This window comes from Loxodonta africana, chromosome 3 (genome assembly GCF_030014295.1).
Source record: "Loxodonta africana isolate mLoxAfr1 chromosome 3, mLoxAfr1.hap2, whole genome shotgun sequence".
NCBI lineage: Eukaryota > Metazoa > Chordata > Mammalia > Proboscidea > Elephantidae > Loxodonta > Loxodonta africana.
In genome coordinates, this window is record NC_087344.1 from 52,014,614 (window position 1) to 52,035,882 (window position 21,269).

Consider the following 21,269-nt stretch of genomic DNA (forward strand, 5'->3'; position numbering starts at 1 on the left):
TAGGCACAACGCGACCACCTTGTATAGAAGTGTCTGATAGTTAGCACCATGAACCCAATGGATCTTTGTGCTCTGTTGCAGGTCTGGCCCTATAGTGCCTTCTAAAGATGAGGATACTGAGAGGAGAAAGACCTTGTCCAGGGCCATCCCAACTAGTGATTCGTAGAGCCATGGGCTTCCTGGGGTGGCCTCGTCCTTGGCCATGCCCAGTGTGTGTCCTAGTGACCCGATGAGGAGCTGCTGGAGGCTTCAAGGAGCCTACTGTCCCCTCTACTGCTGGCTCAGGGCCTGTTTCTCAACCCACAGGGTGCCGGCTGTGGTGAGCAATGGGGATGCTGTGGACACAGCTTTCTCAGGGGTCCGGCGCTCCACTTGGAAGGGGAAGAGCTCCCACCGCAGTAAGTCCCGCCTTTGCCGCCCACCCCAGGTATTAGCCCCAGGAGGGTGGTGCCAGGATAATCTCCTTCTGTAGGCAAGAGAGCTGACATGGGCTCAGGTGAACCCAGGGGTGTCCCCTGGGAGGGCTGCTGTGGGCTTAGTGCTGTCCTGAGGAGATTGGCCACTGGCCATGCTTGAGAGTAGCCACTGTTTGCCTCCCAAGGCATGGCGCAGGAGAAGGTCACACACTCAGCCATTCATCTGTTCATTAAATAATTACAAGGCTCCTACAGCAGGCCAGTGTAGGCTGGGCGGTGGGTAACAAGGCAAGGTCCCTCTGGAAGCTGAAACAGACACTTAACCCGGCAGTTGTCACACAGGGAAGGTAGAAGATTGGAGAGCTGGGATGAGGTCCTGAAGACAGAAAGGGAGGGAGCAGGGGATGGGGGACATGTGTTCCAGGTACCCGGACCAGCTGAGGTGTGCAAGTGGCTGAGGGTGAGGGGAGGACAGGCCCCTGATGGAGGGGAACATCTAAGGGGCTGTTTGGGGAGCCAAGGCTGGATCTGACCAGCTCCTCCAGGGCCCTGGGGCCATATGTAGGAGCTTGGATTTTATTCCAAAGGCATCAGGATACCATGGGAGGGGAGCATTGGATCGGGAGCCCAGCGAGGAGGCCACTGTAGCCGTGGGGGTTGGGGAGAGGCTGGTGGCAGAACTAGGAGAGTGGAGAAAAGCGGATAGATCTGGGAGTTGTTTAGGAGGCAGAATCCATGTGGGCGTGGGAGAAAGACAGGGTGCCGGGGGTGACACTTGGATTGGATTTCAAGACCGCTAGGACCAAGGGACACGTCACAGAGTTCTCAGGGCTGGGGGGCAAGGCCTGTGCGGGGAGGACAGGCCCTGGTCAGGGACCACTCCCACCCCCTTAAGAAGGCAGAGATTGGGCACATAGTTTTGAGGGGAACAGCTCCTTGACTTTTTCATCTGGGAAAGTTCACCTCTGGCCTACTGCTAGGATAGTAGGGTGTGCCCTCTGCCCACAGCCTGCCCAGTGGGATATTGGGGTGAGAGGTGTGTTCATCTGCTTAACCTGTCACTAACCAGGACCCTGCTGGCTGAGTTTTGGGGGATTCTCTTTAACCCCACTCTCCAAATCCATTCCCTTCTCCCGCTTACTCACTAGAGCTGCAGTGCCCTGGCCCACCTCTGGGACCTGTCTCCTCCTGGTCCCTGCTCAGGGGGCGTCAGGAGGTGGGGCTCGTCCTGGGGTCTGGGTGGTGGTGCCAGGACTGCTTCATGTTCTCTGCACATGTTACGGGCAGCTGCCGTGTCAGCCAGATGGACAGGCTTGGGGCTAGCAGGTGGAGGTCTGCTGTGGTCGTTGGGAAGGTGCTGTGGAAGAGAGGCCAGGGAGCCAGCATCCCCTGAGAGCACTGGCTGGGGCTCCAAGTGGCTGAGCTGCACTGCTGCGATGCTGGCGCCGGCAGCTTGAGTGGTGGGGTGCTGCGCTGCTGGGAGGGAGCACCATCTGGTGCAGCCCTGATGTCAGCCTGCAGCCGCCTCCGCTCGCTCACGCCCACATTTGTGCTTCTCTCCTTCACTCCCAGTCGAACGGTTCACTTTCCCTGCCCTGGAAGAAGATGTGATTTATGACGACGTCCCCTGCGAGAACCTGGATGCCCATCAACCCGGTATGGCCCTTTTAGTTCTCTCAGGAGCCAGGGGAGGGTCTTCTCCTTCCATTTCCTTCCCAATCCCCACCCCGCCCAGTGCCCCTCCTTCTTGCTTGTAGAAACCACTGCAGTCATCCAGGGCCAGGTGGAGATGGCTCAGGGCAAGGCTGGACCGGGCTGGTGAGGGGTCTGGGCTTCACTGGCGAGGACCCTCCTCGCTGTGGGTCCCCAGGTGAGCATTCTACCTCTCCAAGCCTTGCCTCCTCCCTCTGGAATGTGGGGTAATAGTCCGGGCTTCTCAGGGCTGTTGAGGAAGATGAACAGATGGCTGAGCCAGACAGTAGAGGGCTAAAGCTGGGGAAAGCCCCGCCCCTGCTCTTGGGGAGGGCCCAGGAGGAACGGGGTTGAGGAGATTTGTGGCCACAGAGGGGAAGGAAGGGGAGTGGGGAGACAAGTCCTACTGGAGCTAGGCCTTTTGCTCCGCCTGCAGAAGAGAGGACTCCCTGGTAGGAAGGATATTGAATAACAGTGGCCGGTCATAACCATCTTTGGTTGAACACGTGTGAGGCGCCTAGGTTCATATTTGTCCCAGGTAATCTGCTTGTACGGATGCTAACCAAAGGGTTGGCAGTTCGAATCTGCCAGGCGCTCCTTGGAAACTCTATGGGGCAGTTCTGCTCTGTCCCATAGGGTCGCTATGAGTCAGAATCGACTTGATGGCACTGGGAATGGAATCTCCAAGGAAAAAAACTGGAATTTGAACCTGGGTCATTCTGACTTTAGCGCCAGCTCTGTCCGCACCCTAGGAGGGGTTGGGTGGCATTTTAGGATGCCTGTTTGCTTCCACTCTTCCACCCACCCTGGGAGGTCAGTAGGGCTGGGCCATGACTCCAAGTTGACAGTCACATCAGAGAGGCTCAACCCCTGGCCCCCTCACACAGGCAGGGTTTCAACAGCTGTTGCTTTTCCTACTGCATGACTCTGCCTGTTTCAGGGGCTCTCTACCTGATGGGGGAGACACTGCTGTGCTCTTGAGGACCTCCAGGTCTGGTGGGGGCAGCTGCGTGGCATTCTCAATGTCTTGTTTCTTCTGTGTTGACAAAGCATCCTTGGGCGGTACACCCCAATGGCGGAGACACAGACAACACAACAAGGCCCCAGGGCCCCCAGAGCCACAGTCCGACTTCTGTCCCAGGGACAGGGACAGAAAGCCAGTCACGTGCTCATCCCTTTAACGAGTCTGGGATGTGCTCAGAGCCCATTTCCCTGCTGTGGCTCCTTTGAATCCAGGGAGAGGTAGGGGAGAGCACAGTGGGTAGGAAGGTCTCAGAGCTGGGAGGTCTGAGCAGCTTAGGAGTCCCAGGGAATTGTTTAACCCCGTCGGGCTGTTTCTCACTTGAATCAACTAAGTGACTAATGACTGGATCCTGAGTGTTCACTGAGCGGTTGTGGAGAATCCGGCACATTCCTGCCATCCTGGGGTTTTACAGCGATGTTCTTAAGAGCCGGTGTCCTGGGAGCCAGACAGCCTGTGTCTGCATCCCAGCTCTGAGCCTGCAGATTGAGGACAGAAATACCCACCACCAGGGCTATAGGGGGATGGAAGGAGACAAGGCTGCCAGTAGCTCAGCTCAGGAGTCTCTCTCTGGGTGGTGTAAATGGTTAAGGTGCTCAGCTGCTAACCAAAAGGTTGGAGGTTCAGGTCCACCCAGAGGCATCTTGGAAGAAAGGCCTGGTATCTCCTTCTGAAAAAGCAGCCACTGAAAACTCTGTGGAGCACAGTTCTACTCTGATGCACGTGGGGTCTCCATGAGTCAGAGTTGACTCCAGGGCAACAGGTAACTTGGCTCAGGGCCTGGCCCTCGGGAATGCTCTCCTCGTGGGAACAGCGTGGTTGCTATTAGCAGGACACCCTGTGGAGGGTCCCAGATGGCGGATACGGAGCAGGCAGTAGTTTAGCATGGACCTCTGTGGGGCTAATGTGGGCTTGGCTGGGCTCAGAGAAGAGGCGCGGGCCTCCTGTGCCAAGGTACCCCCAGCCAGCCCTGGGTTAAAATCCTGACTCTGTCACTGATCGCAGCACAAGGCTCTGAGTCTTTGGCCTTGACTTCTTCAGATAAAATATGGGGGTCATCCTGAACTCCCAGATCTCTGGGTAGGGCCACACCAGACAGCTGTGGGCCTACACTGGTGCGTCTAACATTGGGGCAGTAAGAGCTGTGTCAGGGGGTTGTTGTGAAGATTCCAAGAGATAATTGATATAGAGCCTTGAGCTTTAAGATAGGATGGCTGTGATCATGAGTGTTAGTGAAGCTGAAGGCACAAAGCAATAGAGGACAGGACCCCTGTGAGGCCCCTGGAGGCTGAGGAGTTGGTACTCGGGGCTCTGCCACAGGCTGAGGAAACTGGTGACATCGTCTCCACTGGAGAGAATATTTCTAAACGAGCCCCAGGCCTGCTTGGCACTGCAGGGTGATTGTTAGGATGGTGGGGTTGGCAGAAGAAGGCCGTGCGGTGAATGAATGGAGCGCTGGCCTAGGAGTCTGCAGCCCTGTCACCCACTCACTGTCTGACCTGACTCACTTCTCTCCTCTAGGCCTCTGTTTTCTCGTCTGTCTGATGGCAGGGAGTGGGGATTTGTACCCTGCTGACACATGGGGCTGCTGGGAGAATCCAATGAGAAATGTTGCACACTTGCATGCTGGAGGTGTAGGTGGGTGGTGGTGGGTGGTTTAGCCCCATGGAGGCATGGGAAGATGGACATCCCAGATGCTACTGAAGTTCTTCCTCACAGGGCTCCTTGTTGTTAGCTGCTGTCAAGTCGGTTCCGACTCATAGTGACCCTGTATTCATCAGAACAAAACGCTGTCCAGTCCCGTGCCATCCTCACAATCCTTGTTATGTTTGAGCCCATTGTTGTAGCCACTGTGTCAATCCATCTCATTGAGGGTTTTCCTCTTTTTTGCTGACCTTTTTCGTTACCAAGCATGAAGTCTTTCTCCAAGAACTGGTCCTTCCTGATAACATGGCCAAAGTATGTGAGATGAAGTCTTTCCGTCCTCACTTCCGAGGAATACTCTGGCTGTACTTCTTCCAAGACAGACTTGTTCTTTCATCTGGCAGTCCATGGTAAATTCAGTATTTTTTGCCAACACCATAATTCAAAAGCATCAATTCTTCTTTGGTCTTCCTTAGTCATTGTCTGGCTTCCACAGGCACGAGGCAATTGAAAATATCATGGCTCGATCAGGCTCATCTTAGTCCTTATTTCACAGTTCTACTTGTTTCACATTCTGTTGGATTACCTTTCTTTGGAATGGGCACAAATATGGATCGCTGTCTGTTAGTTGGCCAGGAAGCTGTCTTCCAAATTTCTTGGCATAGATGAGTGAGCACCTCCAGTGCTGCATCTGTTTGTTGAAACATCTCAATTGGTATTCCATCAATTCCTGGAGCCTTGTTTTTAACCAATGCCTTCAGTGCAGCTTGGACTTCTTCCTTCAATACCATCAGTTCTTGATTGTATGCTGCCTCCTGAAATGGTTGAATGTCGACCAGTTCTTTTTGGTAAAGTAACTGTGAATTCCTTCCATCTTCTTTTTGATGCTTCCTCTGTCGTTCAATATTTTGCCCATAGGGTCCTTCAAAATTGCAGCTGGAGACTTGAATTTTTTCTTCAGATCTTTCGGCTTGAGAAATGTGAAGTGTGTTCTTCCCTTTTGGTTTCCTAACTCCAGGTCTTCACAGATTTCATTATAATACTTCACTGTCTTCTTGAGCTGCGATTTGAAATCTTCTGTTCAGCTCTTTTACTTCCTCATTTCTTCCATTCGCTTTAGCTACTCTATGTTCAAGAACAAGTTTCAGAGTCTCTTCTGACATCCATTTTGGTCTTTTCTTTCATTCTTATCTTTTTAATGACCTTTTGCTTTCTTCATGTATGATGTCCTTGATGTCATCCCACAACTCCCCAAGAAATGGGCTTGGGTCCCTTGGTCACAGGGCATGGGGCCTCCCCTGCAGTAATAGGAAAATCAGCCCAGCCTTTTAAAGGTTACAGCCTGTTCACCAGCTGCTCCACTCCCGGGGGACATTAGTCACTATTATCTTTTGCTTAAAAATAACCTCGTGCTCACTCCAATCCTGGACCAGAATCTCTAGATAAGCCTCAGTGGACCTGGCTGGTTCTCTGGCTGACAGTCTCCTTGATTCCTCCTCCCTTCCCCCCACCTCCAGTTTTCCTGTTGGGTAGAGGTGGGGGGCTCTGGGTGAACATGTAGACACCTGAACCACCCAGAGCCCCCATGAATAATGATCAGCTGCTCTTTACCGAGCGCTTACCATGGGCCAAGCTCTTTGCTCAAAGCTTTTTATATGTATTTTATTTATGTGACTTACCGGCTTATTTAGAACCCTGGTGGCGCAGTGGTTAAAGTGCTTGGCTGCTAACTGAAAGGTCGGTGGTTCAAACCTACCAGCTGCCCCACAGGAAAAAGATGTGTCAGTCTGCTTCTGTAAAGATTTACAACCTTGGAAACCCTATGGAGCAGTTCTCCTCTGTCCTATAGGATTGTTATGAGTCAGAATCAACTCAATGGCATTGGGTTTGGGTTTTTGGATTTGGAGCCCTGCTGGTGCAGTGGTTAAGAGCTTGGCTGCTAACCAAAAGGTTGGCAGTTCAAATCTACCAGCTGCTTCTTAGAAACTCTGTGGAGCAGTTCTACCCTATCCTATAGGGTTGCTATGAGACTGCAACAGTTTTTTTTTTTTTTTTTTTAAATTTAAATCAGCTTATTATTATCCCAGTTTACAGGGAAGCCTCTGATACCAAAGCTCCCTGTTCTCTAGTGCATGCCATTTTTGGGCACATTATTTTTTAAATGCTTCCCAATAATAATTTCTTCTGTGGTAACAAAGCTTTTTCACCTGCATGTGCTTTTTGGAGCCCGACCCCACTTTTGTGAGGTCTGTAGTTCATCTCTAGGTAATCCATGAGGAAACCAAAGCCCCAGGGGGCTGAAGGACTTGCCGAGGTCTCCCAGCCATTCAGTGGTGGAGCTGGGCCTGGGCCCTTGGTTTTCTGGCCCCAGGTCAGTGGTTTTCCCACCTCAGCATGAAAGTGGTGTTTCACACCCAACTTGACAAGAACTTTGAATCCCCTAGCGTTTGTGGTACTTGTCCTCGAGGCCTCTGGAGGGTCCCACATCAGCTCTTGGTCCCCAAGTTTCAGCCTGAGCCATTTTTTTATGGAACTTTTGAAGAAAAGGGACTGCTCCTGGATTTGGGGCCAGGTGCGCCCCCCTGCTGGACCATCCTGGACCCACCTGGGAAACTCCAATTTGGGGCGAGGGATTCAACGGAAGGGGATGACATTCATGGCTGGCTTGCTCCATGCCAGGCTCTGTACAGGCGCCTTCCTGTGCCATCTCGTCTAATTCTCCCCACCATCACCATGTTACCCCTGCGGATGCTGAGGCCAGAAAGGTCGAGCTGAGAGCCAGAGGCAGGACTTGATCCCAGGTCTGTCTTCTCTTTTCCACTAAAAAAATGCCAAGAAGGCCCAGAATAAACACTCAGATTGCAGAAGGTAATGCTGATAATAGAAGGGAAATACACAACCTGCTGTGTGTCAGATGCCTTATTTCATGGGCTCACCCTGAGAAGTGGACATTGTAGTGCCATTGCTCCCTTTTATAGATGAGAATGAAGAGCTGGAACCCCAGGGCCTGGGCCTCATTCTGAGTACCACGCCCATCCCATCCCCACCCCTGCCCCCGCCCGGGCTCAAAAGTTGGGTGTGAGGCTCACTGTCTGGTAGGTTGGGGCCTCAGAGCCTCTGCTCACCAGCCCTGTCCCTTGGCCGGCAGGGGCAGAGAGGAACCTGGAGGATGCGCACCGGGACGGGTCTCCTCGGGTGGCAGACGACCTAGGCTGGAGCTCCAGCGAGTTCGAGAGCTACAGCGAGGACTCGGGGGAGGAGGCCAAGCTGGAGGCAGAGCCCGCCAAGCACCGAGTGTCCTTCCAGCCCAAGGTGAGGGGGACGGGAGACATCTCTCACCCCGAGACCATGTGGGTGGTGAGGGCCAGGCCTGAGACTTGTGTCGAGACATTAGTAATTCCCAGTAATCCATAGTGAGAGGGAGAAAAGAGGCCCAGGTGATCCCTACAGGAAATGATCCACAGGCATGGCTGTTTAGCTATGGAAAGCCTGAAACCTGGGTACAGTTAATACCTGGCACAGGTCCTACGCCCCACCTCGTTCCTATGGCAGACCCCATCAATCAATCCTGGTGCTCCTTCCTGCTGGGCTCAGATCTGGCTTCAGAACCCTTCTCAACACAAGACTCCAGGCAGTCCACCCAACTGATTAGAGTTGGCCCGTGGAGCACATCAGTTTGGTTTCTCTTCCCCTAAAGGATGCGTTGTCAGCCTAAACCTCAGACCCACACAGCCCTTTCTGCCTTGGGCAAGTGAGCAAGCAAGTGGAGGCTACCTGGCTAAGACAGCTGCCAGCGGGCTTCTACCCTCGCCCTTTCAAAGTGCTGTTGGTGTAGTTGGGTCTTCTGGTGTGTCTGTCTGGGACAGGGACCACTCTGCCGGCTTCATGGAGAGAGTCACTGAAGCCCAGAGAAGTGGATTGTCTTGTTCCTTTTTTGCTATGACAACCTTGTTCCTCCCATATTGTTCTATAGAAGCCACCAGAAGGCAGGTTCTGTCCATGCTGAGAGCTGGGATTTAACAGAAGCAGCTTCCCGCTAGGCCCTGCGTGACTAGAGGTGACTGGGTCCCTCTTAGGCTCCTTTTAGAGGACACAGACAGGCAGGAGAGCTTTGTCTGTGGCCAGTCCTATCTGAAGACAGGGCAGGGACGAGAATAGGTGCTCTAGGCTGGAGCTGGAGCTATGTGGTCATCTTAAACCTTATGAGGGAGGCCCCCAAGTCTTCCCTAGTGCCTCCTGCCCATTTCAGAGGTTGGGGAATCCTCTCTGGGAATGAGATGCTGACCAGAGCAGCACCCATGCCTAGTTTTAAGTAGCTTTGCTTCTGACTAAGATGGGCTCCTCAAGTCCTCAGGGAGCCTGGGAGGCTGAGCAGTTCTCTCCTGGACCTTGGCCTCCTCAGGGCTGAGCCTCCACGGGGTGAACCAAGGAAGACAGCCTTTATGTCTTGTTAGTGAAAAATGAAGATTTATGATGCACCTACTGTGTGCCAGGTCCGTATCCTTGGATTGTGTGTCATGGATACACAGGAACAGGAAGACACCACCCAGTCTCGGTGAGCCTTCCTGGTCTAGGAGGAGGTCCTGGATATGAAACATTTTCTCAGAAAGAAAGACAGAAATGCCTTTCTGTTAAACATGAGCTTGTGTACAGCCTGGCCACATGCCTGCTGTGGGTTGTGCTCTGGTGGGACTAAGGAGAGAAGGCTTCTGAGGCAGGTGGGGCTGGGGCTGGGGCTGGGGCCCAGAAGCCAGGAGAGATAGGAAAGGTGCTCCAGGTGGGAAGACTGGCCCCAGCAGGAACCCAGGAGCAGGCCCATGTCTGCTTCATGTGCTCTGAAGGGAGGAGGTTATGAAGCCACCGGCCCCCTCTCCATATGTGGGCAGGACCTGTGCCTCCCAGCCCTGCTCTGGACAGTGGAACCACATGGACCCTTGAGTCCTGGGCTAGTCCCTTGGCTTTCCCATGGTCCCTTTCTCTTTCCCTGTAGGCCTCTCTTGGAGGGAAGAAGGGATGGGGTTTGGCAGCTCTGGTGGCGGTTGTTCAACTTATGTGGGCGTCAGAATTTCGAGCGCAGGTGGCACAGCGGTTAAGAGCTTGGCTGCTAACCAAAATGTTGACAGTTTGCGTCCACCAACTGCTCCTTGGAAGCCCTTTGGGGCAGTTCTACACTGTCCTAGAGGGTTGCTATGAGTCGGAATCAACTTGATTGCAATGGGTTTGGTTGGATGAAACTGCCAATGTCAGGGCCTTTCTCCAAGGGATTCTGGTTCAGAGTTTGGGTGGGCCCAGCAGTCTGCTTGTTAACCAGTGTTCTGCCCTGTTGGCCACAGGGGCCCCTCGGGTACTCTGAGAAAAGCAGGGCTGGCCCTGGGATGGCGTCTCTGGGGCTGCCTGTGAGCTTACGTCCCGCACGCCCTTGGGCGGGGGGCTTTGGACTCTCCCCCAGCAGATAAACAGTGTGGCAGAGGTCTTGGAATTTCTAACCATGAGGCCTTTTTCTCTGGCTGTGGCCCATGTCCTGCCTGCCCCGCTAACAGCAGACTCCCAGGGAGACAGGAGGTTGTGGAAGGGCCTTTCCTCTTGGCATCTCCTTCTGCACAGGAAAGCCACTGAGCCCTGCTGCGGGGCTTTGCCTCCTGAGCTGCTTGGGGTGCACCTGCTCCTCCACCTAGCTTTGCCGTGGTTGCTATTTTGGGGCCACCACTGTTTGGCTGTGTGTTGTGTGTGCTGCAGGGCACTTAGGTGCAGGGGTCTGGGGAAATGTTTTGTCCTGCCCTTGTCTGACCATGGGTCCATCACCCTGCCAGCTACAAGAGAACTGGTGGAGCCCCTCCTTCGGATGTCTTGAGAGGTCAGCCCTAGAGGGTAGATTCTTGCCCAAGAAAGTGAGCAAGGGTCTGTGGAGGGACCTCCTGACCCAGGAGCACCTGGCCCAGGTGAAAGCAGCACCCTCACCCTGTTACATTAACAAGTATCCCGCTGGCTGGCATCCACAGTCAGTGGGAATTTCTTTCCAGTGTGGTATGGGCTGCATTGAACTCTCCCGCTTTCTGATTGTGATCTCTTCATAATCAAGGCCACTGGGATCCAGCTGGCTGGTGATTGGGCAGAACCTGGGGCACATGCAGAAATGCCAGCTCCAATCTCAGCTTCGTTCACTCCCTGCTCTGATCTGGCCAACTCAGCAATCAACTTCTGGTGCTAATATTTCCTACTGCTTCTGACCCTTAGCAAGGGCCCAGTTGCTTTATGTTTTATTGTGCTAATCTTATTTAAAGATGAAACAGGACACGGTCTGAACCCCAAACTCCCTAGTTTTCTAGGTGTCTGGGTACCTCTTGGAGTCCTGGTGGCACAGTGGTTAAAAGCTTGGCGCTAACCAAAATGTTGGCAGTTTGAATCCACCAGCTGCCCCTTGGAATCCCTATGGGCAGTTCTCTGTCCTGTAGGGTTGCTATGATTCAGAATCGACTCAACAGCAATGGGTTTGGGTACCTCTCAGGAGGATCCATGTCCTGGCATACTTCTTTGCATAACAGTAATGAACATTTGCCTAGAGCAGTATAGTTTACAAAGTAGTTTCATTTAATTTTCTTAACACCCTAGAGTGGTTGGTGTTATTAACATTAAGAGTCATTTCATTGATGAGAGAACCTACATGACAGTCTCACAGAGGTCAAGTAATGTTCTTAGGGTCACACAGCCAGTACCTGGTTGAGCTGGTTCTCAGCATCACATATGAGATTAAAGAAAATACCTGTTCATCCATTTATCCATCTTCTACCCACCTACCTACCCACTCATCCCTCTATCCATTCAACTTTCCATTCACCCATCTGCGTACCCACCCACTTATCCATCTATCCATCCATCCATGTATCGATCCATTCATAAATTAACATAAATATTGAGCACTTATAATTTAAAAGATATAAGAGTAATCAAAAAAAGCAAAGATGTCACCTCTATGACTAAGGCGCATCTGACCCAAGCCATGGTGTTTTCCGTTGCCTCATATGCGTGGGAAAGCTGGACAATGAATAAGGAAGACCAAAGAAGAATTGACGCCTTTGAATTGTGGTGTTGGCAAAGAATATTGAATATACCGTGGACTGCCAAGAGAATGAACAAATATGTCTTGATAGAGGTACAACCAGAATGCTCCTTAGAAGCAAGGATGGCGAGACTATGTCTCACGTACTTTGGACATGTTATCGGAGGGACCAGTCCCTGGAGAAGGACATCATGCTTGGTAAAGTAGGGGGTCAGCAAAAAGGAGGAAGACGCTCAAAGAGATGGATTGACACAGTGGCTTCAGCAATGGGCTCAAGCATAACAACGATTGTGAGGGTGGGGCAGGACGGAGCAGTGTTTCATTCTGTTGTACACAGGGCTGCTGTGAGTCAGAGCTGACTTGATGGCACCTAACAACAACAACAACAACAATAATAATGGCTTCCATTTTTGAGCGCTTAACAAGTTCTGGGCTTTACATGTATTTTTCATTACATGTTAATCTTCTGTGATGTAGGTATGATTATGGCCACTTTACTGGTGAGGAAACTGCAACTCAGAGAGGTAAAGGGAGTTTTCCAGCTAGTGAGTAGGGAGCCATGATTTGAATGTAGACCTGCCTGCCTCCAGAGCTCATACTTTTGATTGCTTTATGTACTACTTTTGAATTTGTACCTGTCTTGGCCTTCTGTGTACTTTACTAAATATCACTGTTGCTTAGACAGTTCATGTAATTAAACATCTGTCTGTTCATCTGTCCATTCGTCCACCCATCCTCCCAGAAGTCTTGCCCATCCATCCGTCCGTCCGTCCACCCGTCCATCCGTCCACCCATCCACCCACCCTTCCTTCCTTCCATCCGTCCATTTATCTATCCATCCACTCTTCTATCTACCCCTTCCTCCAGTGATGGGATGGAGCCAGCTTGTGCTAGCTCACAAGAACCAATTGTGGCATCTCTTTCCAACTCTATTCAGTGAGATCACATTGGTAACTTGAAGTTGATCGTGGTGGGAGTATTCATATCATGGAATGGTACAAAGCAGGGCTCTTTTTTTCTTGGAGAGATGGTTGTTAAATATTTACAAGCACATAATTGCCTTCATCTTTCATTCATTCATTTGCTTGACCACCCAACCATCCATCCATCCATCTCCTTGTTCACCTACTCATCCATCTACTCATCCGTCTGTCTGTCTGTTCATTCATCCTCTTGTCCAACCATCCATCTGCCCAGCTAGCCAGTCACCCATCCATCTTTGTATATGTTTGCCCATTCATCCATTTATCCCCTTGCCCACCCATTCCACTCATCTATACATTTGCCATCCATCCATCCCACATACTTCCTGAGAAGCTCCTATATTATAAGCTATATGCTGGGCCCTGGGGGCGGGGAGATGACCAAGATACAGTCCTTGCCTCAGAGCATTGTTCTTCTCCCCTGAGGGAGGGAACCCTGGGCTTGTTCCCCTCTTGCCTCTCTTCCCCAGCAGCCAGGATTCTCTGCTGCAAAGACCCAGCCCCCAGCTGCCTGGCATGTTGGGGTTGGATGCTGCTGGAGCAGATCCCAGGAAGGAGCCTGGCCGGACTGCTGCTTGGGCCCTGGTCATCTCTGGCTCCGAATGCTGCCTGCCCCAAGTTGTCCATTTGCCACTTTACCGAAGTCTCCTTTTTCCTCTGTTGTCTGTGTTTTGTCTCCTGCCTGTCCCGCCTGCTCCTCTCACCTGCTCTCCTTCTGCCTGGCCGCTTGGGGGCTCCAGCTTTCTCCAGACCTGACTAGGCTAAAGGAGAGATACGCCAGGACTAAGAGAGACATCTTGGCTTTAAAAGTTGGGGGGAGAGACATGCAGGAGCTGAAGCACAAGTACGATTGTAAGGTATTGTCTGTCTGTCCCTCCCAAGTCCTTGGTGGGGGCTATTTCTGAGCTGCAGCTACCTCCAGGAGGCTTTCCTGCTGCTCCTGGGCAGTGGAGGGTGGGCCTGAACCCCCAGCACCTGCCTCTGAGTCCTGGTGCTGCCTCTGAGGCCTGGAGCCAGCTGAGTTTGGCCAGCTTGTTCCTTTCCAGGTTCTTCCTCTATCTTGCCCCCAAACCCCACTTCACGTAAAACCCTACCTGCACATGAGTCTTCCTGTTCTTCCTTTGAACTTTAGGGGCTTCAGAACCACCTGAGGTGCTTTGTAAAAATGCAGCTTCCTGAGCACCATCTCTAGAGATGCTGATTCTCTAGGTCTGGGGTGGGGCCCAGGAATCTGCATATTTAACCATAGTGGGTGACACTTTGAAAAATGCAACAGTTGGTGACATTGGAAACTCCTCCCTGCCAAGCTGTTTGGAGATACAAGGTGAGGAAGTCTTTAAAACAGTCCCTTCTTCTCAGATGGGACTCAGTCTTCAGGATAATGATGACAATGACACAGTAGCGCCCATTAATTGGCCACCTACTGTGTGCTGTTGTTAAGAGAATGGGCTTTGGAGGCCTGTGGCCTGGCTTTGAGGCCTAGCCTTACCACCTCCCTGCTGTGTGATCCTAGGCCAGTCACTTGGCCTCTCTGAGCCTTAGTTTCCTTGTCTATGAATCAGGGCCCTAGGGTGGATGTGAGGATGAGATGACAACAGGTCGATAAGATGCTTGGTGCTGTACTTGGCACAACCCAAGAGCCCAGTAGATGGTGAATTCAGTAAATGGTGGCCATTGTTATTATTTATGTACTGGCCATTGAGTCCCCTTGGCAGCCTGGGAATCAACTGCCATTTAGCATGAAACCAATGAGGGCAGTGAATTAAGTAACGGGCCAGTGGTCACATAGCCGGTAAGCGGCAGAGCTGGGTCTCAAACGCAGGTCCACCTGATACCAAGGCCTGAGTGCTCTGCGTTGTATAGCACTGCCCACATCAGCAGCCTCTGGGCTCACCAGAGGAATGGGGGGAGCCCTTTGCTGTTTATATGGCCCTTTCACAGATACCTCCTGAGAAGCTCGTTACCCGGGGGTAGGGCAGGTATACCTTCTGGAAGCTGAGGCTCAGAGAAGGACATGGAGCAAGTGAAGGGTGGAGTCTAAGACCAGGGTGCTCTCCCCAGCACACAGCCTGCCCTGGCCTCTATACTGGTAGACATGGCCAGTTGGCATAGGGACACCTTCCTGGGCATGTGCCCATTGCTCTTTTGTGCCTAGGAAAATGCCAAGAGAAGGGCTTCCAATGATCCCCAAAGACCATTGTGGGGGCCTTGTAGGACAGCCCCATTGACAGCTTCCTGCCAGGACAAACTGGACCCTGGAACAGAGGTGTCCAATCGGGATTGTGACCCCCCCCCGCCCCCAAAGAGGATGTGTCCCAGAAGAGAATGAGTTTCTATGTGCAGTTTCTGGGGTTGACATCTCTCCCATGCACTGGATTTTCAAAGGTGCTTGTGACTGTCCCCCTCAGAAGGCCAAGAGCTACTGCTTGATGGTTATACCACAGAGATGAAGGGAGGGGCTGGGGACTTCCCTTTTCTGCCTGCTGCTTGTTTCCAGAAACCCAGCCTTGTTCCTGAAGAGCGACCACCCTGCCTTCCCAGCCACACCTTGGGTGGTTTTCCAACACGCTGTCTTCGTCCAGCCCCCTGGGAAGTCCTGGGTCCCTTAAGCTGGGGACTAGGAGATTGCTTGGAGGAGTGGTAGTGAGAACAGAGGAGACCAGAAAACATCTCCCCAGACTAGTGCTCCCCACCCTCAGCAGAGTTTGAGCAGGAGAGGGTTTTCCTAGAACCGTGCTGTCCATTTTGGTAGCTAGGTGACTATTTAAATTTAAATTAGTTAAATATGATTAGGAATTTGGTTCCTCAGTTGTATCAGCCACATTTCAAGTGCTTAATAGTCACATGTAGCTACTGTATTAGACAGCACTGATCTACATTTCCATCATTGCCCATTCTCTTCTGAGGGGGATGGTTGGGAGCAAAAGAATGATTTAGGGGGTGGCAGCTCTCTTCCCAGGCCAGGGCCTCCCTGCTCCCAGGGTGCCTGTCCCCATCAGGTTTTCTGTCTTCATGTGGCTCATGCGTTGCTTGGCTTGCTGCCTCCCCAAAGCCCACAGACCCTCCACACAGAAGGGAAGTTGTATCTTGCTCTTCAGCAACTCCGTCCATCTCCCTTTTTCCCAGGCAAGGCTCAGTCAGAAACCTGTCTGTTTGGGGGGCAAGGAACGGGCTTCCTCAATGGGTTCCGTTGCCCCTAAAATAATCACCATTTGTACAGCACATTTACTGTTCAGAGTGCTTTCACAGACCTTGTCTGTCCCAGAACCTTGTCCTGGAACCTGCTGGGGCGGGAGGGGTGGTTGCTGTTTTTCTCAGTTTTGACTGAGGAAACAAAGGCTCAGTGAGGTTCTGTGACTTGCCCAGAGTCATACCTCTGGGGGGCTGAGATTTGAATCCAGGCCTCTGACTCCAGGCCTTGAGCCTTGTCCCCAGTGCCACACCCTCAATGCCACCCCAGTGCCATGTCCTCAGTACCATCCCCAGTGCCACACCCCCAGTGCCACACCCTCAGTGCCACCCCACATGCCACCCTCAGTGCCACCCCACATGCCACCCCCAGTGCCACACCCTCAGTGCAACCTCCATTGCCATGCCATCAGTGCAACCCCTAGTGCCATTCCCTCAGTGCCACCCCAGTGCCAGTCCCAGTGCCACACCCCCGGTGCCACACACTCATGCCGCCTCCAGTACCACCCCCAGTGCTATGCCCTCAGTACAGCCTCCAGTGCCACACCCCCAGTGCCACACCTCCAGTACAACCCCTGGTGCCACACCCCAGTGCTGCCTGCAGTACCATCCCCAGTGACATGCCCCCAGTGACATGCCCCAGTGCCATGCCTAGTGCCAACCCAGTGCCAGTCCCAGGGCCACATCCACAGTACCATTCCCACAGTACTGTGCCACAGTGCCATGCCCACAGTGTCACGCCCACAGTGCCATGCCATTTTCTTAATTTGATGCTTACTTCTGTAGTTTGTCCCAAAGGGAAAAAAAATTGGGTTAGGCCCTCTTTCTTCTCAGGTGTCATGGTGGCATCTACTTCCTGCTGCCCATATATCATAAAGACGGTTTCCCCAGGGAGATGCCTAGGAACAGGAGGCACTTTCCTCACCCCCTCAGGACGTCTCTCAGGGTGGCATTCCCCTGTCCCTCCTGGCTTCTGTTGCTCACCTCTCTGGGAGGGAATGGACCTAGGTGGTGTCCCATGCCTGCAGGCCGGGCTGAGAAGCCTGGTGGTGTTGATAGCCCTTGGTGGCAGGCGTCCCAGGCCTTCCCTCAGCTTCTCTGATGAGCCCTTCTACGTTTGCTCAGATGACCCAGCTCATGAAGGCCGCCAAGAGCGGAACCAAAGACGGGCTGGAGAAGACGAGAATTGCTGTCATGCGCAAAGTGTCCTTTCTGCACAGGAAAGACGTTCTCGGTAAGGCCGCTGCCCAGGCCGGGCTGGATGGGGGAGGGGGAGGGTGTGCCTTTGCTCCATGCTCTGGCAGCTGAGCCAGGGTGAGGTGTGCACTGTGCTTGGCGCATGCACAGCGCCTGGCACAGTGTTGGGTGCTCAGCTAGTGTTCCTGCACTGGCCTCTGATGAGGGAGGGGCCAAGCAGGCTAGGTGGCCATTGCAAACTTAGTGGAGTAGCTGGGAGAAAGAACAGAGTAGACAGGCCGGCTGGCTGAGGACTGTTCCCCTGTCACCCTCCCCCGCCAGGCCAGCTGGCTGGCCAGCAGGCTCTCCCCAGGCCCTCCCCACTCCGCCCAGTAACCCCAAGCCTTTCCTAAAGTGACCCTCCCACCAGAGGCATTATTAATAGCCACAGCAGGGCTCAAATCGCCAGCCAAGAATGTTACCCAGTGGTGCATGGGGGAAGAGGAAGCTGCGCGGCCGGCGCCTGGGGTGGGTGCGGAGCAATGCCTGGGGCACCATGTGGGCCAGGCAGGAGGGCCTTCATCACTCCCACCCCCACTCTGTCATCCGCTGTCCCTCTTCCTCCTCCTCTTCTGTCTCCTGCTCAGGTAAGAGCCTGCCGTGGTGTCCCTGCTCCCTCAGCCCGCGGAGCCATGGCCAGTTCTTTCTTTCTTCCCCCTTGTCCCGAGGCACCCACTTCCTGCTGTCCCTGGCCATGGCTGGGTTCCAGAACCACTGAGCGGCCAGCTCCCGCTGCCCTGTGCCAGCATTGCTCTCTGGGGGGCCAAGCCCTCCAAGGACAGACCTCTGCACTCCACTTGACCTCCTGCCTTCTCGGACGCTATCTCCCAGGCTGAGGCTCTGTCCACTCACCCTGTCTGGCTTTCTCTGTCCTCCACTGGTGTCCCTCCCCACCCACTCCACTTTGTCTGTCAGACATCAGATGAACTTTTCCCTTTTGGGTGTCTTTGCATTTTTTTTTTTAAATGAAAGCAGAAAGCCAAATAGCCCATTCTTCTTGGGGCTTATTTTCTTCCTTCTTTTAGGAGTCAGGAAGAAAACTATTTTTAGTGCCTGGTAATGGGGACATGGGCAGACTGGCCTGTGCCAAGCCCGAGTGGGCGGGTCTGAGCAGGGACAGTGACTTTTGGGAGAGTTACTCTGAGAGCCTGGGCCCTCCCAGGATGCTGCTTTGTGTTCCCTCCCTGGCCATTCATTCATCTGCTTCCTCACTTCCTCACTCATTCACTCTTCCGCTTGCTCACTCATTCATTTTCTCTCTTTCTTGCTCCCTCACTCCCTTGCTCCCCCACTTCCTCGCTCAGTCACTTTTTTGCCCACATGCTCATTTCCTTTCTCACTTCCTCACACATTCAATCACTTACCTCCTCACTCACTGATTTGCTCACTTACTCCCTTCCTTTCTCCCTCCCTCACTACTTCACTCCTTCCTTCCATCACTCACTCCTTGATTCACTCACTCATTTACTCCCTCACTCACTTCCTCAGTCACTTACTCCTTCACTTCCTCACTCCCTCGCTCACTTGCACAAGCTCACTCACTCCCTTACTTTCTCACTCATTCACTCGCTCACCTCCTCCTTACTTCTTCACTCACTCACTCGCTCGCTTACCTCCTCCCTTACTTCCTTACTCACTCATTCACTCACCTACTCCCTTCCTCACTCACTCGCTTGCTCACCTACTCCCTTACTTACTTGCTCGCTAACTTCTTCACTCGCTCATTTACTTCTTCACTCACTCACTCACTCACTTCCTCCCTTACTTCCTTACTCTTTCACTCACTTACTCCCTTACTCACTTGCTCACCTATTCCCTTACTCTCTCACTCACCTACTCACTTACTTCTTTACTCACTCACTTACCTACTCCCTTGCTCGCTCACCTACTCACTTCTTCACTCACTCGCTCACCTCCTCCCTTACTTCCTCACTCACTTGTTCACTCACCTACTCCCTTCCTGACTTGCTTGCTCACCTACTCCTTTACTTCCTCACTCACTTGCTCGCTCATCTACTCCCTTATGTCCTCACTTACTCCCTCACTCACCTACTCCCTTACTTCCTTACTCACTCGCTTGCTCACCTCCTCCCTTACTTCCTTACTCGCTCACCTCCTCCCTTATTTCCTCACTCACTTGTTCACCTACTCCCTTGCTCACTTGCTCATTCATTTCCTTTCCTACTTGCTCACTCATTCCTTCAGTCACTCATTTTCTGGCTCACTCACTCACCTACTAACTCACTAACTTACTCCTTCACTCATTAACTCACTCACTCCCTCACTCAGTAACTCACTCCTTTTACTCACCCTTTCATTCACTCATTCCATCACTCACTTACTAACTCACCTACTGACTCATTTGTTCACTCACTAAGTCACTTATTCGCTCTTTCTCTCACTCAGTAACTTACTCACTCACACTTTCATGCATATTCCCTGATGGACCGTTCTAGGCTCAGGGGACTGCCTCACAAATCCCCTCCTCCCAACCCCGTGGCCCCAGGACCTGTTCATCCCCCAGGGCCCGGATCCCAAGGCTAGTCTAGAGTGGTTCTCTGCTTCTGGGCCTGAGAAGGGTGCCTTGTCCTTGTCCCTGGCTGCATCATCAGCCCGTCTGACTTTCCAGGTGACTCGGAGGAGGAGGACATGGGGCTCCTGGAGGTCAGCGTTTCAGACATCAAGCCCCTGGCCCCAGAGCTGGGCCCCATGCCCGATGGCCTGAGCCCTCAGCAGGTGTGTGGGGAGAATGAGGGGGGGCTCAGGGGAAGGAATGGTTGGGGGTCAGAGCTTATCATTAGCTGGGGTCATACTGGTCTGGGTCTTGAAGGGGAAGGGACAGTCACGGGCTGTTGGCAGAGCCTCCAAGCCCCAGCCAGGCCTGGGTCCTCCTGGGTTCTCTTCTCAACCAGAGACTTTTCAGACTGGACACTGCCAGTTCCATGCTGTTGACCTGGGCGGGTAAGGAGTAGGGGTTGGGATATGGCAGAGGTGGAGCCCCAGCGTTTGGAGCTTTTCCCTCCCTCCTCCACGGCAACCAGAGCAGCTCCTGTTTCCCTGTTTTAAAACAAGATGTTGTTTGAAGAAAGGGGCTGTAGTTTCAATAAACAATGGTTGGAGAGCATTGAACTAAGCTAACCCATTGAAGACCTGGAGGTGAGTGCAGGTGCCCAGCCCCCACCCTAGGTCCACCTGTCTTCTGCCAGGGCCCCCCCAGAAGTTCGGGCTCTTTGAGTAGTACCCTCCTTCTCTCTGAGTGTCATGCTGATACCAGGACCCCAGAACTGTGACCTTGGCTGAGTCATATTTTCCTTCTGACCCCGGTGCTCCCAGCCTCGAAGCAGGGAGAGAGCCCATGTTCTTTCCCTCTGCTTGTGAGGACGAGACTCGAGACCTGTGGGGCAGTAAGCTCAGGGGGAGGGAATTGCTGATTTTCATTGGCAGAAAATCCTGGTTTTTAGCCCCTTTGAAAATGAGGAAGACATGGCCACACTGGCCACCTTGCTGCCGGGTGTACTTCCCTGGAGCTGAGGGGGAGAACCTGCCTCCTTCTCTGGATGCTCGCTCTGCAGTTCACTGTAGCCCTTGGCTGCTTCCTTCATTTACATTAGCTGCCTGGCTCCTGATGGTTCCCATCCCCACCCAGGACCACACAGCCTGTCACCATCAGAGCTAGGGCAGACCCCAGGTTTCAGCATATCCCACATCAGGTGATTTAGTTACTCCTTACTCGAGGTCAGTGATTCTCAATGGAGCGTGAGTTTGTCCCCCAGGGAACGTTTGGCAATGTCTGGAGACATAACTAGCTCTCATAGATGGAGGGGTACTGCTACTGGCATCTACTGGGCAGAGGAATATGCTAAACACCCTCTAATGATGGCCCCAAAACAAAGAATTCCCTGGCCCCAAACGCCATGGTGCTGGGGGTGAGAATCCTGCTCTGGGTGCATCTTGGGCACCTGGGATCATTGACAATGCCTGCAGCTGTGGGGCCGCTTGGGGACAGTGGCCTTGTGTTTTTGTTGGGGCTG

General features: G+C 52.9%; 1 protein-coding gene across 9 annotated transcripts in view; it reads left to right on the forward strand.

Moving 5' to 3' along the window:
• Positions 1–21,269, forward strand: part of ARHGEF10L (Rho guanine nucleotide exchange factor 10 like) — a 158,774-nt gene that overhangs the window by 25,473 nt on the left and 112,032 nt on the right. For 6 of the 9 annotated variants that reach the window (XR_010321309.1, XM_064281365.1, XM_023552016.2 and 3 more), the window contains 5 exons: positions 307–398; positions 1,989–2,072; positions 7,922–8,085; positions 17,128–17,236; positions 19,868–19,974. Coding sequence is in view for 8 of the 9 variants with exons in the window: in XM_064281365.1 (XP_064137435.1) it covers positions 307–398; positions 1,989–2,072; positions 7,922–8,085; positions 17,128–17,236; positions 19,868–19,974 (556 nt within the window). In the remaining variant the exon portion in view is untranslated. Of the gene's footprint in view, positions 1–306; positions 399–1,988; positions 2,073–7,921; positions 8,086–17,127; positions 17,237–17,635; positions 17,826–19,867; positions 19,975–21,269 lie in introns of those variants that run through there. The other 3 variants (XM_064281366.1, XM_064281368.1, XM_023552021.2) reach the window with 3 other exon arrangements.